General features: G+C 39.2%; 1 protein-coding gene across 1 annotated transcript in view; it reads right to left on the bottom strand.

Annotated features, from left to right (window-relative positions):
* Positions 1-21,559, bottom strand: part of CRISPLD2 (cysteine rich secretory protein LCCL domain containing 2) — a 561,942-nt gene that overhangs the window by 177,128 nt on the left and 363,255 nt on the right. The window contains exon 9 of the mRNA XM_044082062.1: positions 20,953-21,019. Coding sequence (XP_043937997.1) covers positions 20,953-21,019 — 67 coding nt within the window. The remainder of the gene's footprint in view (positions 1-20,952; positions 21,020-21,559) is intronic.

Here is a 21,559-nt window from a genome sequence, read left to right as displayed (position 1 = left end):
GTAAACGCTGATCAGTTACATAAGACACTTAATCACTATACTAACAGGTTAGTACTGTAAATGCTGATCATTGGTTACATTAGATACTCACTATACTAACAGGTTAGTACTGTAAACTGTGATCACTGGTCACATAAGACACTCAATCACTATACTAACAGGTTAGCACTGAAAATTCAGATCATTGGTTACATTACACATTTACTCACTATACTAACAGGTTAGTGCTGTAAACTCTGATCATTGGTTGCATTAGACACTCACTCACTATGCTAACAAGTTAGTTCTATAAACACTGATCACCTGTTACATAAGACACTCAATCACTATACTGCTAACAGGTTAGTAGTATAAACGCTGATCACTAGTTACATTAGATACTCACTTGCTATACTAACAAGTTAGTACTGTAAACTCTGACCATTGGTTACATTAGACACTCACTCACTATGCTAACAGGTTAGTTCTATAAACACTGATCACCAGTTACATAAGACACTCAATCACTATACTGCTAACAGATTAGTAGTGTAAACTCTAATAACTGGTTACATTAGATACTCACTGCTATACTAACAGGTTAGTACTGTAAACTCTGATCACTGGTTACATTAGACACTTGCTCACTATACTAACAAGTTAGTACTGTCAATGCTGATCACCAGTTACATAATTCACTCAATCACTATACTAACAGGTTAGTCCTGTAAACTCTGATCCTTGGTTACATTAGACACTCAATCACTATACTAACAGGTTAGTACTGTAAGCTCTGATCATTGGTTACATTAGATACTGACTATACTAACAGGTTAGTACTGTAAACTGTGATCCTTGGTTACATTAGACACTCAGTCACTCACTATACTAACAGGTTAGTACTGTAAACTCTGATCATTGGTTACATTAGACACTCACTCACTATGCTAACAGGTTAGTTTTATAAATGCTGATCACCAGTTACATAAGACACTCAATCACTATACTGCTAACAGGTTAGTAGTGTAAACTCTGATCACTGGTTACATTAGATACTCACTTGCTATACTAACAGGTTAGTACTGTAAACTCTGATCATTGGTTACATTAGACACTCACTCACTATGCTAACTGGTTAGTTTTATAAACGCTGATCACCAGTTACATAAGACACTCAATCACTATACTGCTAACAGGTTAGTAGTGTAAACTCTGATCACTGGTTACATTAGATATTCACTTGCTATACTAACAGGTTAGTACTGTAAACTCTGATCCTTGGTTACATTAGACACACAATCACTATACTAACAGGTCAGTACAGTAACTTCTGATCATTGGTTACATTAGATACTCACTATACTAACAGGTTAGCATTCTAAACTGTGATCCTTGGTTACATTAGACACTCACTCACTGTACTAACAGGTTAGTACTGTAAACTCTGATCCTTGGTTACATTAGACACTCAATCACTATACTAACAGGTTAGAACTGTAAACTCTGATCATTGGTTACATTAGATACTCACTCACTGTACTAACAGGTTAGTACTATAGAGCCTGTTCTTGGCTTACCATTAAGGCAAGTTCCAGTAATAGGTTAATACTGTAAGATCTGACCACTAGTTACATTAGAGATGCTATATACTAATAGATTATTACTATCAATTCTGCTCATGGGATAAGGTTCACTACACTAGCAGGTTAGTACTGTATGCCACCTTCAAGATGTAGCCTCCCTCCATAATTATAATCATCAAGCACTAAAAAGCAGGATTAAACAACAAAACAAATAATAATCATAATAACAGCAACCATAGAGGCATTCTAAAACAATTAAGAAAATATAAATCATAAACCATGGTAAATTAAAAAGAATTACACCCCAGCATGTCTCTTTGCAAAAAGTAAATTATTTTTTGAAAATCACATGTCAAATTGTCTCTTTTGCATTTACCCCTAATTCCACACACAAACATCTCCCTTGAACCATAGTAAAAAGGCTTCTGACCTTTACATTTTTCCTAATACTGGCTGACACTCCAGAAAAGTCACTTCCACTAAAGACCAAAAACAGCTCCTTGCCCATACAGGTTCTAATTTTCGGTCATGTTCTTAAGTAGCCTCACAACAGAAATAGCATCGTTTTCTATGTGGTTCACCTGTTTCCTTCTTTCCTGTTTGTTTTGATTATTTTCTGCCCCGCAGTCATCTCTTTTTTTTAAATTAATAATTTCTTCTAATTCATTTTGTCTGCAAAATATCAAACTCAGTGTTTGTTGTTATTCTCTAGGTACTCTGCTTTATCTTTTTCTTAATTTTTTAGACAAAACCCTTTTCTCTTTATTAATATCACTGTCTTTTTGAGCCTACGTCTTGTCTTTTTTAAATGTATTTCTGCTCCTTATTCTAGTCAATGCTTTGTTATTTGTTTTGCACAGGTAATCATAGTATTCAGTCCACCTCATTGTCCACTGGACAGTCTGATCATTAATCACATGCTGTTGTCCTTTAAAGCTGAGTTTTACAGGGAAGGAAGCCCTTGAACCCCAAAGTAGGGGGCTGCACCCCTACTACCTGCTATTTATATAAGTTTGAGGTCACCATATTTCAGAGAAAAGGGAATTATTTTTTTTTTTATTTTACATTTGTTGACCGGGCTAGTCTAGCTGAATACATGTCCTTTTTCAACAGAGGCCCGGGGAGATAAGCTCCAAGACATGGTCTAAATACAATAGTACAAGTTCAAACAACACAGAAAAAAATATCAATATACTAATAAAAATAGCAACTTTAAAAAGGAAATAAAAATCATCAACAATGGTATTAAGTAATTAACGGTAGAGTTTGTAACAGGATATATTACTGAGGACAAAAATCATAAAACAGTGAAATTTCAGGTATGGAGACATGTCAGGTTAGGTCATAGGTAAACAAAGGAAGTTAGGTGAGTAGTAATGTAGCAAAGGAGTTACTTAAGAATAGAAAGTAAAAAGAGGATATAAAAAAAGAAAAGGGGTAGATAAGAAAAGTATGATAAGATGGAAAAAAAGTAGCAGAGGCTAGTAAGCACTGGCTAGGTTAGATAACTTAGTAGAGGTAGATGACTAGTCTGGTTTTGAACAGGGACAGAGCCGGTGAGTTTTGAGGAGAAGTTTAAGTCTGTTTTTAAACAGAGATAATGAGGTGAGTGAGGAGAGGTCACAAGGGGGAAGATTTCAGGATGTACCTACAGAATTAGAGAACAGGGAATCCCCAGCTCTGTTGTTAGGTTTAGTGGTGTGGCCTAGTAGTTTGTGAGATGAGCGTAAGGACTTCAGATTTGTGTAGGGGGTGATTAGGGTAGATAAACTTGGAGTATTAGAAGGTTTATAAAGGATGTTGTGGGCAAGGGTGAGTTGGTGAAATTTAATCAGGTGTTGTAGTTCTAACCATCCTAGTTGTTTTAGGTTAATGCAATGATGGGTTCTGAATGGGTTGCCTGTAGCAAATCGTGCTATGTTATTATAAGCCATTTCCAATTTGTTGAGGTTATTCTTGGAGAGGTTAGTAAAAATGGGAGAGGCATAAAGGAGTGTAGAGATCAAATGTGTGTGGGCAATAGTAGTTTTAGCAGTGGGGGAAAGGAAGGGTTTTATCCTATAGAGGGTACCAATTTTTTTATTAACAGTCTTTATAGTATTATTGATGTGGATGTCAAAGCTCAGATTATTGCCAATGGTGACACCGAGTAGTTTGGTGGTAGAGTCAGGAGACATAATAGTATCATTGGTAGATGTTACTGAGAATTGGCCAGGGGAGGACTTATGAGAAGGCGTGAAGAAGAGGAGTTTGTTTTTTTTAGGGTTCAAGAGGAGGTAATGCTGAGAGAATCATTGTTCAACTATGTTGAATACTTTTTGGATGAGAGCATGAAGGTCATGGGATGATGTAGCTGAACATAATAGTGTTGAGTCGTCAGCATATTGTATGCAGGTGGCTTGTGGGATAGCTAGATGAAGGTCATTAATAAATATAGAGAAAAGAAGAGGTCCAAGTATGGACCCCTGAGGGACTCCTAAGGTAACAGGTGGTAGGGTGGATAAAGTGTTTTGCCAAAGTACTACTTGCTGTCGGTTGTCAAGGTAGGATTGGAACCATTTTATGGAAAGTGGGTCTAATGACAGAGATTTCAGGATGTTTAAGAGAATTTGGTGGTTTACCATGTCGAATGCTTTGGACAGGTCGATGAATAGAGCAGAAGAAAGGTTATTCAGGTTTCAGTGCCTGTTAACATAGTCAGTGAAAGACAAGAGGGCAGTGGTAGTGCTGTGCGAGGGCCTGAAACCATGTTGACAGTTGGAAAGTAAGTTCTTTTCAATTAGATGATAGAGTAGTTGCTTATGGATACACTTCTCCACAATTTTAGCTAGGGGAGAAAGTAGGGCAATGGGGCAATAGTTTGATATTACTGTGGAATGTCCTCCTTTATGTAGGGGGATTATGTGGGAAACTTTCCATAAGGTGGGGATGTAACCTTCAGTAATTAATCTATTGATCAATATGGAAATAGGATAGGCTATGGCCTTGGATGATATCTATAGATATTCAGAAGGCAGTAGGTCTGCAGAAGGAGAGCATGGTTTCAGTTTATTCAAAAGGGTTTGAATAAATGAGGTTGTAACAGGTTTGAAATGAAAAGGGGGCAGTGGGGTTGAGGAGTATGAGGGTATTGTGAAGGTATTAGGTGAAGGTATTAGGAATAGTCCAGGAGACGTCACTCTTGGGCTTAGCACATGTGCACCCCCTGTTTCATAGAGTCAGTCTTGCTATTTGCAGACTCTTACTTATGATTCTCAGAATTTAAAACTGCTATCTAATGGGCTGGATAGGCTTGCTGTTACTTTATAGTTTGTTAGCTCGTGCATATTAGATTGTTGTGTCTGTTCCTTAGCAATAATCATTGCATGCAGTGTTCAATGTGCTTTTCTCCCCTTCGATGTTACCAGTCAGTAGCCCTGCATTTACTTACTTACCACCATTTCCTGTACCTTATAAACTACTCCTGGCCTCTCTCTTACCCACCTACAGCAGCCGTCACTTGCCTATGAATACTGTATGTAAGCCTGGACCTTGAAGCGGATGTTAATAATATAGCTGTATCTTACCCACCTACAGCAGCTGTCACGTACCTATGAATACTGTATGTAAGCCTGGACCTTGAAGCGGATGTTAATAATATAGCTGTATATTACCACCTACAGCAGCCGTCACGCACCTATGAATACTGTATGTAATCCTGAACCTTGAAGTGGATGTTAATAATACAGCTGTATCTTACCCACCTACAGCATCCGTCACGTACCTATGAATACTGTATGTAAGCCTGGACCTTGAAGCGGATGTTGATAATATAGCTGTATCTTACCCACCTACAGTAGCCGTCACTTACCTATGAATACTGCATGTAAGCCTAGACCTTGAAGTGGATGTTGATAATACAGCTGTATCTTACCCACCTACAGCAGCCATCACGTACCTATGAATACTGTATGTAAGCCTGGACCTTGAAGCGGATGTTAATAATATAGCTGTATCTTACCCACCTACAGCAGCCATCACGTACCTATGAATACTGTATGTAAGCCTAGACCTTGAAGATGATGTTAATAATATAGCTGTATCTTACCCACCTACAGCAGCCATCACGTACCTATGAATACTGTATGTAAGCCTAGACCTTGAAGCTGATGTCAATAATATAGCTGTATCTTACCCACCTACAGCAGCTGTCACGTACCTTTGAATACTGTATGTAAGCCTAGACCTTGAAGTGGATGTTAATAATATAGCTGTATCTTACCCACCTACAGCAGCCGTCATGTACCTACGAATACTGTATGTAAGCCTAGACCTTGAAGCGGATGTTAATAATATAGGTGTATCTTACCCACCTACAGCAGCTGTCATGTACCTAAGAATACTGTATGTAAGCCTAGACCTTGAAGCTGATGTTAATAATATAGCTGTATCTTACCCACCTACAGCAGCCGTCACATACCTATGAATACTGTATGTAAGCCTAGACCATGAAGCGGATGTTAATAATATAGCTGTATCTTACCCACCTACAGCAGCTGTCACATACCTATGAATACTGTATGTAAGCCTAGATCTTGAAGCGGATGTTAATAATATAGCTGTATCTTACCCACCTACAGCAGCCGTCACGTACCTATGAATACTGTATGTAAGCCTAGACCTTGAAGCGGATGTTAATAATATAGCTGTATCTTACCCACCTACAGCAGCCATCACGTATCTATGAATACTGTATGTAAGCCTAGACCTTGAAGCGGATGTTAATAATACAGCTGCATCTTACCCACCGACAGCAGCTGTCACGTACCTATGAATACTGTATGTAAGCCTAGACCTTGAAGCGGATTTTAATAATATAGCTGTTTCTTACCCACCTACAGCAGCTGTCACGCACCTATGAATACTGTATGTAAGCCTAGACCTTGAAGCGGATGTTAATAATATAGCTGTATCTTACCCACCTACAGCAGCCATCATGTACCTATGAATACTGTATGTAAGCCTAGACCTTGAAGCTGATGTTAATAATATAGCTGTATCTTACCCACATACAGCAGCTGTCACGTACCTATGAATACTGTATGTAAGCCTAGACCTTGAAGCGGATGTTAATAATATAGCTGTATCTTACCCACCTACAGCAGCTGTCACGTACCTATGAATACTGTATGTAAGCCTAGATCTTGAAGCGGATGTTAATAATATAGCTGTATCTTACCCACCTACAGCAGCTGTCACGTACCTATGAATACTGTATGTAAGCTTAGACCTTGAAGCGGATGTTAATAATATAGCTGTATCTTACCCACCTACAGCAACTGTCACTTACCTATGAATACTGTATGTAAGCCTAGACCTTGAAGCGTATGTTAATAATATAGCTGTATCTTACCCACCTACAGCAGCTGTCACGTACCTACGAATACTGTATGTAAGCCTAGACCTTGAAGCGGATGTTAATAATATAGCTGTATCTTACACACCTACAGCAGCTGTCATGTACCTATGAATACTGTATGTAAGCCTAGACCTTGAAGCGGATGTTAATAATATAGCTGTATCTTACCCATTGACAGCAGCCGTCACGTACCTATGAATACTGTATGTAAGCCTAGACCTTGAAGCTGATGTTAATAATATAGCTGTATCTTACCCACCTACAGCAGCTGTCACGTACCTATGAATACTGTATGTAAGCCTAGACCTTGAAGCAGATGTTAATAATATAGCTGTATATTACCCACCTACAGCAGCTGTCACGTACCTATGAATACTGTATGTAAGCCTAGACCTTGAAGCGGATGTTAATAATATAGCTGTATCTTACCCACATACAGCAGCTGTCACGTACCTATGAATACTGTATGTAAGCCTAGACCTTGAAGCGGATGTTAATAATATAGCTGTATCTTACCCACCTACAGCAGCTGTCACGTACCTATGAATACTGTATGTAAGCCTAGACCTTGAAGCGGATGTTAATAATATAGCTGTATCTTACCCACCAACAGCAGCTGTCACGTACCTATGAATACTGTATGTAAGCCTAGACCTTGAAGTGGATGTTAATAATATAGCTGTATCTTACCCACCTACAGCAGCCATCACGTACCTATGAATACTGTATGTAAGCCTAGACCTTGAAGCGGATGTTAATAATATAGCTGTATCTTACCCACCTACAGCAGCCGTCACGTACCTATGAATACTGTATGTAAGCCTAGACCTTGAAGCGGATGTTAATAATATAGCTGTATCTTACCCACCTACAGCAGCTGTCACGTACCTATGAATACTGTATATAAGCCTAGACCTTGAAGCGGATGTTAATAATATAGCTGTATCTTACCCACCTACAGCAGCCATCACGTATCTATGAATACTGTATGTAAGCCTAGACCTTGAAGCGGATGTTAATAATACAGCTGTATCTTACCCACCTACAGCAGCTGTCACGTACCTATGAATACTGTATGTAAGCCTAGACCTTGAAGCGGATGTTAATAATATAGCTGTATCTTGCCCACCTACAGCAGCTGTCACGTACCTATGAATACTGTATGTAAGCCTAGATCTTGAAGCGGAGTTTAATAATATAGCTGTATCTTACCCACCTACAGCAGCTGTCACGTACCTATGAATACTGTATGTAAGCCTAGACCTTATGTTAATAATATAGCTGTATTTTACCCACCTACAGCAGCTGTCACGTACCTATGAATACTGTATGTAAGCCTAGACCTTGAAGCGTATGTTAATAATATAGCTGTATCTTACCCACCTACAGCAGCTGTCACGTACCTATGAATACTGTATGTAAGCCTAGACCTTGAAGCGTATGTTAATAATATAGCTGTATCTTACCCACCTACAGCAGCTGTCACGTACCTATGAATACTGTATGTAAGCCTAGACCTTGAAGCGGATGTTAATAATATAGCTGTATCTTACCCACCTACAGCAGCTGTCATGTACCTATGAATACTGTATGTAAGCCTAGACCTTGAAGTGGATGTTAATAATATAGCTGTATCTTACCCACTGACAGCAGCCGTCACGTACCTATGAATACTGTATGTAAGCCTAGACCTTGAAGCTGATGTTAATAATATAGCTGTATCTTACCCACCTACAGCAGCTGTCACGTACCTATGAATACTGTATGTAAGCCTAGACCTTGAAGCAGATGTTAATAATATAGCTGTATATTACCCATCTACAGCAGCTGTCACGTACCTATGAATACTGTATGTAAGCCTAGACCTTGAAGCATATGTTAATAATATAGCTGTATCTTACCCACATACAGCAGCTGTCACGTACCTATGAATACTGTATGTAAGCCTAGACCTTGAAGCGGATGTTAATAATATAGCTGTATCTTACCCACCTAGAGCAGCTGTCACGTACCTATGAATACTGTATGTAAGCCTAGACCTTGAAGCGGATGTTAATAATATAGCTGTATCTTACCCACCTACAGCAGCCGTCACGTACCTATGAATACTGTATGTAAGCCTAGACCTTGAAGCGGATGTTAATAATATAGCTGTATCTTACCCACCTACAGCAGCAGTCACGTACCTATGAATACTGTATGTAAGCCTAGACCTTGAAGCGGATGTTAATAATATAGCTGTATCTTACCCACCTACAGCAGCTGTCACGTACCTATGAATACTGTATGTAAGCCTAGACCTTGAAGCGGATGTTAATAATATAGCTGTATCTTACCCACCTACAGCAGCTGTCACGTACCTATGAATACTGTATGTAAGCCTGGACCTTGAAGCGGATGTTAATAATATAGTTGTATCTTACCCACCTACAGCAGCCGTCACGTACCTATGAATACTGTATGTAAGCCTAGACCTTTAAGCGGATGTTAATAATACAGCTGTATCTTACCCACCTACAGCAGCCGTCACGTACCTATGAATACTGTATGTAATCCTGAACCTTGAAGCGGATGTTAATAATACAGCTGTATCTTACCCACCTACAGCATCCGTCACGTACCTATGAATACTGTATGTAAGCCTGGACCTTGAAGCGGATGTTAATAATATAGCTGTATCTTACCCTCCTACAGCAGCCGTCATGTACCTATGAATACTGTATGTAAGCCTGGACCTTGAAGCGGATGTTAATAATATAGCTGTATCTTACCCACCTACAGCAGCCGTCATGTACATATGAATACTGTATGTAAGCCTGGACCTTGAAGCGGATGTTAATAATATAGCTGTATCTTACCCACCTACAGCAGCCGTCATGTACCTATGAATACTGTATGTAAGCCTGGACCTTGAAGCGGATGTTAATAATATAGCTGTATCTTACCCACCTACAGCAGCTGTCATGTACCTATGAATACTGTATGTAAGCCTGGACCTTGAAGCGGATGTTAGTAATATAGCTGTATCTTACCCACCTACAGCAGCTGTCATGTACCTATGAATACTGTATGTAAGCCTAGACCTTGAAGCGGATGTTAATAATATAGCTGTATCTTACCCACCTACAGCAGCTGTCACGTACCTATGAATACTGTATGTAAGCCTAGACCTTGAAGCGGATGTTAATAATATAGCTGTATCTTACCCACATACAGCAGCTGTCACGTACCTATGAATACTGTATGTAAGCCTAGACCTTGAAGCGGATGTTAATAATATAGCTGTATCTTACCCACTGACAGCAGCCGTCACGTACCTATGAATACTTTATGTAAGCCTAGACCTTGAAGCGGATGTTAATAATATAGCTGTATCTTACCCACCTACAGCAGCTGTCACGTACCTATGAATACTGTATGTAAGCCTAGACCTTGAAGCGGATGTTAATAATATAGCTGTATCTTACCCACCTACAGCAGCTGTCACGTACCTATGAATACTGTATGTAAGCCTGGACCTTGAAGCGGATGTTAATAATATAGCTGTATTTAACTGCTCACACATTCCTTACTCTGCTCTTGCTCTTGTTCTTCAATATTTACCACATTTAGCCATGTGTCTGTGACATGTACTGTGCGGAGCCTGCATTTCCTCCCTGCATTCATGTGGGTTTGCTCCAGGTGCTCCGGTTTCCTCCCACGTTACAAAGACATGCATCTGGAGTGTTTCTCCCCGGGCTTCAGTCCAAGTTGGACTTTCCCGGTTAACAAATGTTAAATAAATAAATAAACATTGCAAATAAGGTATTTATCTGCTTGTTAATGTTTAACACGTCTACTTATTTCTTTTGTTTTAATAGTTAAGACTTCCTACTCATTTCTCTAGCAAGCATTTTTTGTCTTCTGACCATTAACTGATCATTTTTAATAATTTTTTTTTAATTAAACTTCTACTTCTCTCCTAATGTAACGTTTTGTAAGCTTAATGCATGTTCGGAGGAGCTTTTCTCCACGTAATCCAATGAAATGGGGCCTCATGTCCAAGTCGGACTACCCTGGTAAACACATGCTAATTAATGAATTTATAAATGTACTTACTTATTCATTAATAAACATGGAAACATTACAGCGCAACAGGTTTACGAATACCAACTAGAGTGGATGCATTGATGGGTACAAACTGAAGTCAACTGGTATTATAAATAAAACAGTTCTCTCTTTTTCAAATTTTCTAGAATTTTTTTTTCTACAGAATTCAGAAAAATATTTTTAGTAAATGGCGGAAATTCAAGAAATTCTGTTCCAAGTGGTTAAAATAAATTCTGAAATAATTTAATTCTAAAAGAACTCCAGTTAACAGTATAGCTGGCATAGCACTATCATAAACAGTACTACAGACCAGGGTTAAATACCGAATCCAGGTACTGAATGGTTTACTGACACAGAAAGAATCAAACCTCCAAAAGTCTTTTTAGCTTCCTGACACAGAAGGTGGGAAAACAGAGGTCTCTTAAAATTCACCCTTAAAAAGATATAATTTCAGACCAGAGGAGCTCCTCAGACAGGAAATGGGTGACACACAAAAGAAGTAAACTATCCCTGCTTGTCTTGATTAGTCTACGAGTTGTTGATATGTATCTCCCTGATCATTTTCCCCGTGGTACCTTTCCCTGACTGTACAACTATGAGATCACAGCTCATGCAGCCACTGTGTTCACTCTTGGGGGTGCTTCTCTTTTACCCAGATTTGTGTTACTGTTGGGTTTTATTTAAATGAAAGAGTGGGGGTGAAATCCACCTATGAGAAGTGTAGTGGGACTTGAATCCATTAAAACTGTTCCACTTTTTCTGCACTTTAGTCAATCCAAAAGAGACTTGAACCACCAGCTTGTGTTCAGTTGGTTGGGGGGGGGGGTAGTATATCATTGTGGGTCTGCTTTTCATTCTTCATCTTTATCATAAACCTCATGTCCTCCTGTCCCATGCCCACTCCCCCATCCATTTATTTTTTGCATCCCTTCCCCTTTTCTATACCCTGCTGTGAGGACAGAGGTGAGAGCTGGATGACAGACCGCAGTGTATGCCCCTTGTAAAGTCACGTGGTATACAGTCCAGCATGCAGCACCAGACGTCTTTGCTGCTCATACTCCCTCCCTTTCATTTACCAATGAAACCAGTCATTCTACCCTGCACTAGGGTGATTCCTGCACTGGAAATGCTAAGCTTCTTCCATCAGGGAGAAGGTTTGGTCACAACAGGAACAGCAATACAACACACTGTTTGCTACTAGCACACAAGTTCCTTGTGCAGGTGGATAATTTGACTCTAAACTAGAAAATATTTTAAAGCTCGCGTTGGGTCATTCTAAGGCAAGAAGCCACTGGCAAACTACCCTCATTCCCCAGAAAACTATCAAATGCCATTAATGAACATGTTATAGTGCTTTGTATGCTTATGAAAATGTACTAAGAAGGTTTTACAGAAGAGCAAATGCAGCAAAAATTTGGCTGTGCATGGACAGAAATTTACCGAATTATAAGGTGACCCATTTCAGCTAGATGAATATTACATCCCTACTCAATAATTCTAAAACCACTATTAGATGTCTGCAAAACCCCCCACCCCCTGAATAATAACTGCAGAATTATAGTCTGGAGCATTTCTCCCTGGGCCTCAGCTGAAAACAGGATCTGTGGAACCTAGTCAGACTTTCCCGGTCAACAAATGTTAAATAAATAAATAGTCAGCTCAGACAAAAAGAAACACTAGTAAAGCCAGCTGATTTCCAATTCAGCTCTATGGCTCACATTTCGTAGGATTTATAGTACAAAAAATTCTCCACCTCAACCATTGCCCTTAGCCAGAGTCTTAAATTACAAACAGTCCCTAGAGCATCAAATTCTTCTGCCTCTGAATCCCATATAATTAACATAACTATACTTAATCAACATGCCATGCAGAGTCAAACCAATTTTTTTGTGCTACAAGCTCTGTAATAAGCAGGCTGAAAAAGTTTCTGGCTAACATAACTGACTGATTTTTATATTTGTTTATCAGGGTAGTGCACTGACCAGTACTGACCAATGTGAGACTCAGCCCTGGTGAAATACAAAGCATTTCACAAACAAAAATACAGAAATCTAAGCAAGTGATTGCCTTGCCAGTGTTTCGTTTGAATAGGTATCCAGACATTCTAACTATTCTCTTATCATCGCCAGTGAACTGACATCATAGTCATCCTTTTCAACTTTCTTCAAAAGGTATTTGAGTCCAGAAATATCATTTTCCAAGTCACAAGCGTTACTTAATACATCTATGGATTCTTAACTCATCCCTTTGCTGAATCACATGACTTTCCATAACTTTCTAAAAGAAAAAGGACATTTAAGGACTGGAGTACAGGAAAAAATAATGGACATTTGTGTACCTTACAGACTAAAGCACTGGGTATGACTCAATGGGGCTGGAATACCCTCTGAGTTACCAGAAAGTTCTACACATGTAAGCGTCACTGATAATGACTTTAAATATACTGTTTCTGGTATTTTATTTGTCCCATGACAGTTTCACATTACTATACTTTTCAGTCACATGAGTATACTTTTCCATAAGTTGTTTATGAAGAGGTTATTTTGTTGTAATTTATAGGGAATGCTGTTTACTGTTGATATAATTATCTTTACATCAACCATATATGTTGTTTTGTTGTTTTACATTAACTAGGTGATGACTGAAAAAGAGCTGTCCAGCTCCAGTCCATATACACGCCTAAAATAAAAATAAAATAAATCATAAAAGACAAGTAGGTTATCATATCAGAAGTTTAATTGCTTCAGAAGGTACAAACAGGGAAAAGCATGACATAAGGCAAGTCAACAGCCATATGTCACAGGCCCTTCCCCACTGAATTGTAGTATCACTAAACAATAAGGAATGGGTGCCATTTCCATGGGCAAATGAAGTGATTTCCAGGCAGTATAATTCCTTTGTATAGGGATGACGCATTTGAAAAATTAAATTAAGGAACAAGGTAAGTGCTACCACGAGGTGGAATTAAACTGATGACCAGGGTAAGTGCCAGCAGAAAATGGTAACATAATAAGCATTCTGCAAGGTATGAGCAGTTCGTGCAGGAGTGGAATACAAAAAGAATTCCTTAAAGCTATACTCAAGGCTTTTTCTCAACTATCCAGTATTTAGTTTACTGGAATGTAACCACATATACTATATATGGATCTAATGAGCCAAATCAGCTGGACCAAATGTCAACGAAGCTAACATCGACACATTAACTTCGACAACATAATGTCAACATGCTTCTGCACGTTCCATGGATTAACTCTGGAGCAAGCAAACTTAAAAACGTGTTTTTTGCAGGAGAGCACGCTCCCCTGAGCTCCCTACATCAAATGCAAATTAATTGCTTGAACTCTAAGATTGCACAGTCCCAGGGAAAAGGCATATTCTCTAGCCCCAGAGACTGGCAGTCTTGAAAACCTGTCAACCATCCATTTTGTCAGCCAAAGCATATCAACAAAACAGAGGATGACTTTAGGGACTTTCAATTATTTTCACCAACAACATATGCAACACCTGGCAATGTGAGTATTTGTTCACAGTGATGTTCACTTTTGGTGTCACATCAACAGTGATGGTCACTGTTGATATGAGACCCCGTTCCCATGTGTAAAAATGAGAAAAAGGTGTTTATGCCAGTTTACACAAGGGGAAGCACCTGACAGTTAGGCATTTAACATTTGGAGAAAAATGAAATGCATGTACAGTTTTATGTAGGTTCACAATGGAATAAATATAGGATAGCTAGTGCAAGTGATTATTTTACACCATTTGTACAACTACATAGCAACAATATTATTTATAATAAAATATTTTATGGGTTTGTTATATTTTATACATTTGAATTCCTATAACCACATTACTGAATTAGCATTGCTAGATGTTATCTCAGAAAATACATATTTTCAAATGTAGTTATTATTATTGCAAAGGTGTCTGCTCTTATGGTTAATGTTACTTTACCATATTTGCATAAGTGACATTTTGTACCTGTTGTCTTTGAAATATTTACATTTGTCTTCAGTAAAGAGATATTATTTTAGTTTTGTAGGAAATTCCTGGGGTTCTGTATTAGAACACCGAACATTCAAAATGTCGAGTGTGCTAATATCGAACCCTATGAATCGAAAATTTAAAACATCGAACATTCAGAACAGCAAATTTTTTCCTAGGAAAAAAATTTGCTGTTCCAAAACACATACACACAACACAAGCACACCAAAAAAACAGCAATCCACACACATACACCTAAACTCTTACACCTAACCCTACACTAAACTATATATACACCACTAACTATCCACTTACTTTAACCCAAACCCTAACCCTAAGGTCCATCGCTATCGCACAGTCACCTCACCCGCGCCCTAACCCTAACTCACCTACCCCACCCTAACCCTCACGTCCACACAATCTCACACTTACCTGACCCGCGCCCTAACCCTAACTCACCTAACCCACCCTAACCCTCATGTCCACACAATCGCACACTTACCTGAACCCGACCTGTAGCTTTCCACCACAGCGCTGAAAATACTGAAGCAACAGAAACAGACAACCGAATTCTTTCCCTAGGAAAAAATTTGGTTTTCTGTTTCTTCGATATTTTCAGCATTCGCTAAAAACGAGTCAATATTAGAACACTCGAAATTTTGAACGTTCGGTGTTCTAATTTCTAATATAGACCCAATTCCTGGCCAATCTTCTCCTTTTCTTATTTTCTCTAGCAGTTGATTCCAGCAGGGCGACTCAGTTATTGAGAAGGCCTTTTGTTGAGTTGTGGTGCTGAAAGAGTTTCTATTTAACATGGTTGTCTTGCCAGTGTTTATTTGCATGGGTATTCAGGTGTTCTAGCTATTAGCTTAGACAAAAAGGGTAGGAAATATTATTTATTTTATTCAGTTTGGTAATCTGAGTAGCGCCCTTATCCAAATAGACTTATTTCAGTCTCAGCCTGGACAAATAGAAATAGACAAACAAGTTAACAAAAAGTATTATGTATACAAATAAAATGTTGTAGTAAGACAGCAATGAGTCAATAACGGCAACAGTAACAGACTACACAATGCAGGGGATGATAGGAAAGGATGGTTAGAGGAAGGAGGGAAGAAGAAACGGAAATAATGACGGGACAGCGCACAAAGTGCAAACGATAGCAAACAGACGGTAAGGGCACACAGAAATAGACTATGTAGAATATATACAGTGTGGAAGAGATGGCACATATAAGTGTAGAAAATAATGTAACAAAGACAAAGGTGCCTGCCTGATGAAGGGGAGAGTGGGGGCTTAAATGATTTGTCCAGAGAGAAAGCATTTGAAAAATAATTCAGACTTAATGTGATCTTTAATCTGAGCATTACATGATGGTACAAGGTGAAGTCTTTAAGATTAGTAGGGAGAGATTCACAGAGCTTGGGGCCTAGGATGGAGAAGGCATGGTTAGTGCAATTAAGTCTGGTAAACACTTCTTAGATAGCAACTGGGGTTGTCTGAAGAGGTTGAAAGTAAAGGATGGACAAGGGTGGTCTTTGAGGAGCTTCTAGAGTTGTCATCTAAGAAGCAGGTTGGCACATTGTTGCACAGGTAGCCAAATGGCCTTATATAAGCAGTATACAATGATGTTCATTTCAAGGGGAGAAGGTAATGAAATAGCAGACAGAATTACTTACAGTATGGATGGTGGAGGAGTGTTTTCTTGGATGCTGATGCAAGCAATGAAAGTCCATATTGAAGCTGTGCTAGTGGAATGCCTTTGTCTATAGCATTCCTGGTTGGTCTAGAGAAGAAGTTTTATAGGACCAAACTAAGAAGGAATTAATTTTCCTCCATATTTGTTCTAGGCAAAGGTGAAAGTTCAGTGTGAGATCCAGCCATATACTGAGGTATCTAAAGAAGATGACTTGATCAATGGGGTTGCCAAGATGGTCCTGCATAGTAAGTGATTGACAGTTTTTCTGTCATTTAGGAGAGGTACTAAACAGCACTGTTTCAGTTTCTGGAAGTATTCAGAATTAGCTTTTTGATATTATGCCATTTGATAAGAGAAAATAAGTCACCTTGTAGTTTTTGGCTAAAGATGTCAGGTTTTAATGAAACAAGTGTGAGAGAGACAGAGAGAGAGGTGAGGAAGGTCAAATAGTAATTTATTAATGAAAATGGAAAAAAAGAAGGGGAGTCAGAATAGGGCCCTATGGGACCCCTTTAAAGAGAGGGGAGAAAGCAGAGAGGGTGTTCTGAAACTGAGCAGAGAAATACCAGTTTGGAAGATAATTTTTTAACCAAGGACCTGTGCCAGAGCTAATTCCAGTTTCATTTTAGGTGATCTAACAGAATGTTATGGTCAGCCAGATTGAAAGCTCTGATGAGGTCAATAAAGATGGCTCCAGTGAAGAGGCCTTTGCCCATAGTCAGGACAATGTTATCTGTAAGTGTCCAGAGTGCTGTAGAAGTGCTCCTACCAGCCCAAAAGCCATGCTAACTTGAGGACAGTAGATGATACTGGGAGATGTAATGGGTTTGTTGATTGTAAACTAATTCTTCAAGGATTTTACCAGAATAGAATGACTGTAGATGGAACAGAAGTCAAAGGACTGAGATGGGTTAGTATTTTTGGGGAGGGGTTTAACAGTATCTGTTTTCCAGATATCAGGCATGATGCTTTGAGTAAGGCATAGATTATAAATGTGAAGAAGGGGGAACTATAAAGTTCTTACACAGGAATAAAAACCATGGGAGAAAATTGTCAGGACTAGATGGTGCATCAGTTTTTAATTCTTTAAGTAGTGGTACTACGTTTTAAGCTTTGACTGCTTTGAAATGGAAAGTGTGAATATGGGGGGAGGAGAGAGGTAACAGGTAGAGGAGGGGAGGGGTTATTAATGGTGTCAGGGATGGGAAGTGTACTGAAGCAGAAGTTGGAATCAACTACTGTGAGGTGAGGTGAGATGAGGAGGAGGAGTAGGTGGTACCTTGATTAGTATGGCCCGTCAGATGGTTGAGTTCTACACAGAATTTTTTAGGTGAGTTGACAAAGGGATGACTGATTATTTTTTGTAATGTGACTTTTATGTTGCCTGACTACCTATTTAGCTAGATTTCTTAGCTTAGTAGGGTGTTGCCTGGAGTTGAGGATAGGTTGTTTTTCCAAGTATGTCAGGCATTGTCCCCAAGACTAATGAAGCGTTTGAGTTCATACATGAGACAGCTGTTTGGGGGGGGGGTATAGAGATGTTTGATTTTAGCAAAGAGTGAGTCCTGCAGGTTAGTGAAAATATGTGTGAGAAAAATGCTGTAGTGGTAGGTGTCAGTAGTAGAGAGAACAGGACACCAGTCGAATGAGATTAGAATTGTCATTAGCTTCAGAATGTGGGATTGGGATTTGTTCTGGAATGATATGAGGGATATTGACTGATTAATTTAAAGACTATAACTGTTCTGTTTGTTTTGGGCAACCAGTGCAATTTGTGTAGTAGCAGGTAGTGGTGTGTTCACTTCAGCAAAGTATGTAAACCTGTAAATTTTGTTCAAAACTTTTTAATAGAAGGTTAGTATTTATGCCAGAATGAAGAAAAATGAAAGAAGGAGCAGAGTCTAGTTTTGGTATTAGTAAGCTTTTAGAAAATACTTTTTAACAAAGTATCACTTATGACAGTGCATTAATCTACAGCTGTCTCAGTGTGACAAAACAAGGGTGTTGTGGGATCTGACAGACTGCTTAGATATTTTTGCATAGTGACTTCAATAATGCATTTGTTCTGTGGGTCTGTTAATTTGTTGGTGAGGCAATAGCTAGTTTTGTATGGCACAAAATGTCATAAATGCTGTTTGGAAGGTTTTATTATCAGTTTGTTTTAACTCATCTAAAGCCAGAGTGCAGTGAAATCATTCTTGAGCTTGAAGGCTGTCAGATGTATTATCTGAGTTAAGCAGGAGTAGATGAGCGGAATAAATTGTTAGGTTTAGCAATGCGAGTTTTTATTTCAGGTCATTTATAAACATAGAGAAAGGGATGAGACCTAATAGGTATCACTTAGGAACCCCACAGTTAAAGTGTCCGCTATCAATGGGCATCACTTAGGAACCCCACAGTTAAAGTGTCCGGTATCCTCGGGAATCACTTAGGAACCCCACAGTGAAAGTGTCCGGTATCAACGGGCATCACTTAGGAACCCCACAGTTAAAGTGTCCGGTATCAACGGGCATCACTTAGGAACCCCACAGTTAAAGTGTCCAGTATCAATGGGCATCACTTAGGAACCCCACAGTTAAAGCGTCCAGTATCAAAGGGCATCACTTAGGAACCCCACAGTTAAATTGTCCGGTATCAATGGGTATCACTTAGGAACCCCACAGTTAAAGCATCCAGTATCAAAGGGCATCACTTAGGAACCCCACAGTTAAAGTGTTGGGTATCAACGGGCATCACTTAGGAACCCCACAGTTAAAGCATCCGGTATCAAAGGGCATCACTTAGGAACCCCACAGTTAAAGTGTCCGGTATCAAAGGGCATCACTTAGGAACCCCACAGTTAAAGTGTCCGGTATCAACGGGCATCACTTAGGAACCCCACAGTTAAAGTGTCCGGTATCAATGGGCATCACTTAGGAACCCCACAGTTAAAGTGTCCGGTATCAACGGGCATCACTTAGGAACCCCACAGTTAAAGCATCTGGTATCAATGGGCATCACTTAGGAACCCCACAGTTAAAGTGTCCGGTATCAACGGGCATCACTTAGGAACCCCACAGTTAAAGTGTCCGGTATCAACGGGCATCACTTAGGAACCCCACAGTTAAAGTGTCCGGTATCAATGGGCATCACTTAGGAACCCCACAGTTAAAGTGTCCGGTATCAACGGGCATCACTTAGGAACCCCACAGTTAAAGTGTCCGGTATCAAAGGGCATCACTTAGGAACCCCACAGTTAAAGTGTCTGGTATCAATGGGCATCACTTAGGAACCCCACAGTTAAAGCATCCAGTATCAAAGGGCATCACTTAGGAACCCCACAGTTAAAGCGTCCGGTATCAAAGGGCATCACTTAGGAACCTCACAGTTAAAGCGTCCGGTATCAACAGGCATCACTTAGGAACCCCACAGTTAAAGTGTCCGCTATCAAAGGGCATTGCACCAATATGTAATTAGTAGGTCCTAATGGAAAGGTGGTTTTGGAACCATCTAATGATACCTAGTCTACAGATGATTGTTTTGTCTTCTCTGTTCCTTACGAGTATAATCTGCTGTTTCAAATGTGCATGTCATGTCTCTGAAAATACTTCCTATTAGTTGACTTTTGTTCATTAACTCATGCTGGGTACCATAGAGAATGCAAGTCTCAGACAGACAGACAGACACACACACACACACACACACACACACACACACACACACACACACACACACACACACACACACACACACACACACACACACACTCACATATACACATACTCACACACACACACATACACACACACACACACACACACACACACACACACACACACACACACACACACACACACACAAACACACTGTTACTCTGGTAAGTGGGTTGGTATGAAGATACACTACCTGGCCCAGGTGCATGACACATACAAAATTACTGCACAAACTAGAAGCTTAAGTCATAAAGCCAAAGACAGAAAAACAAAATGGAGAAAAATAAGTTGTATTCAAACAGAAGGATAAAATTAAACAAACACAGACACTTTTTACAGTATAACGATGTCAGTATATTTACGCTGTACTTGCTAATAGCCAGACCTTTGTAAAGTATCCTATGAATTCAAAGACTGGAAGAAGAATAAAACTGCATAAATTTAAAAAAGGTTGCAATAAAGATATTCAGCTGTATTCTTGGAAAAACTGCATGCATGCATAAGTGAAGTTGTGTTTAACAGTGCACTTACCGCATCATAAAAAAGAGTTCCAAATATTTTGGCTTTGCTATTCTTGCAGTTTGCTGGACACTTGTACCTGTAAAGATGCAAAGGTAATGTTTTTGTTCAGTTTGTTGTAGTCAGATCTCAAATGTAGTGTCCATACCAATAGAAGAATAAATTATCTTTCCTTGACTTTCCAGAGGCTATAAGAATCTGGAAATTATTTTATAGTCATATATTAGTGCATCAGCCACTGAAGCAATGTATAAATTTATTTTACCAACTCACTCAGATTTCTATGTGGGGCAATCCATGGCAGCCATGATTACTCATAATGGATGGGAGGATGCCTGATAAAAGTAGAATGACAGTACGTTATGTCATAAGAAGACTGCCACGCAGTTAATGTTAGAGCTTTAGGGTTAGGGTGTTATGGCTGGGGGTCGGATTGGAAAGGAGGACGAGAGTTCTAGAATTTAGTTAAATGTTAGGATTAGGAATAGGTTTACAGCTTTGGAGATAGGGTTAAAGTAGTTCCAGAAGGAGTTAGTTTAAAGACAGATTTTTAAGGTTAGCCTTAGGAATAGAGTTTTAGTGCTAAGGTTAGAGTTTTAGGGTTAGGGTTGAGGTTTAA

Source organism: Protopterus annectens, chromosome 8.part1 (genome assembly GCF_019279795.1).
Source record: "Protopterus annectens isolate FY-2018-M chromosome 8.part1, PAN1.0, whole genome shotgun sequence".
NCBI lineage: Eukaryota > Metazoa > Chordata > Ceratodontiformes > Protopteridae > Protopterus > Protopterus annectens.
The sequence above is the reverse complement of the archived record's forward strand: the minus strand, read 5'-3'. Positions and strand labels throughout refer to the sequence as shown.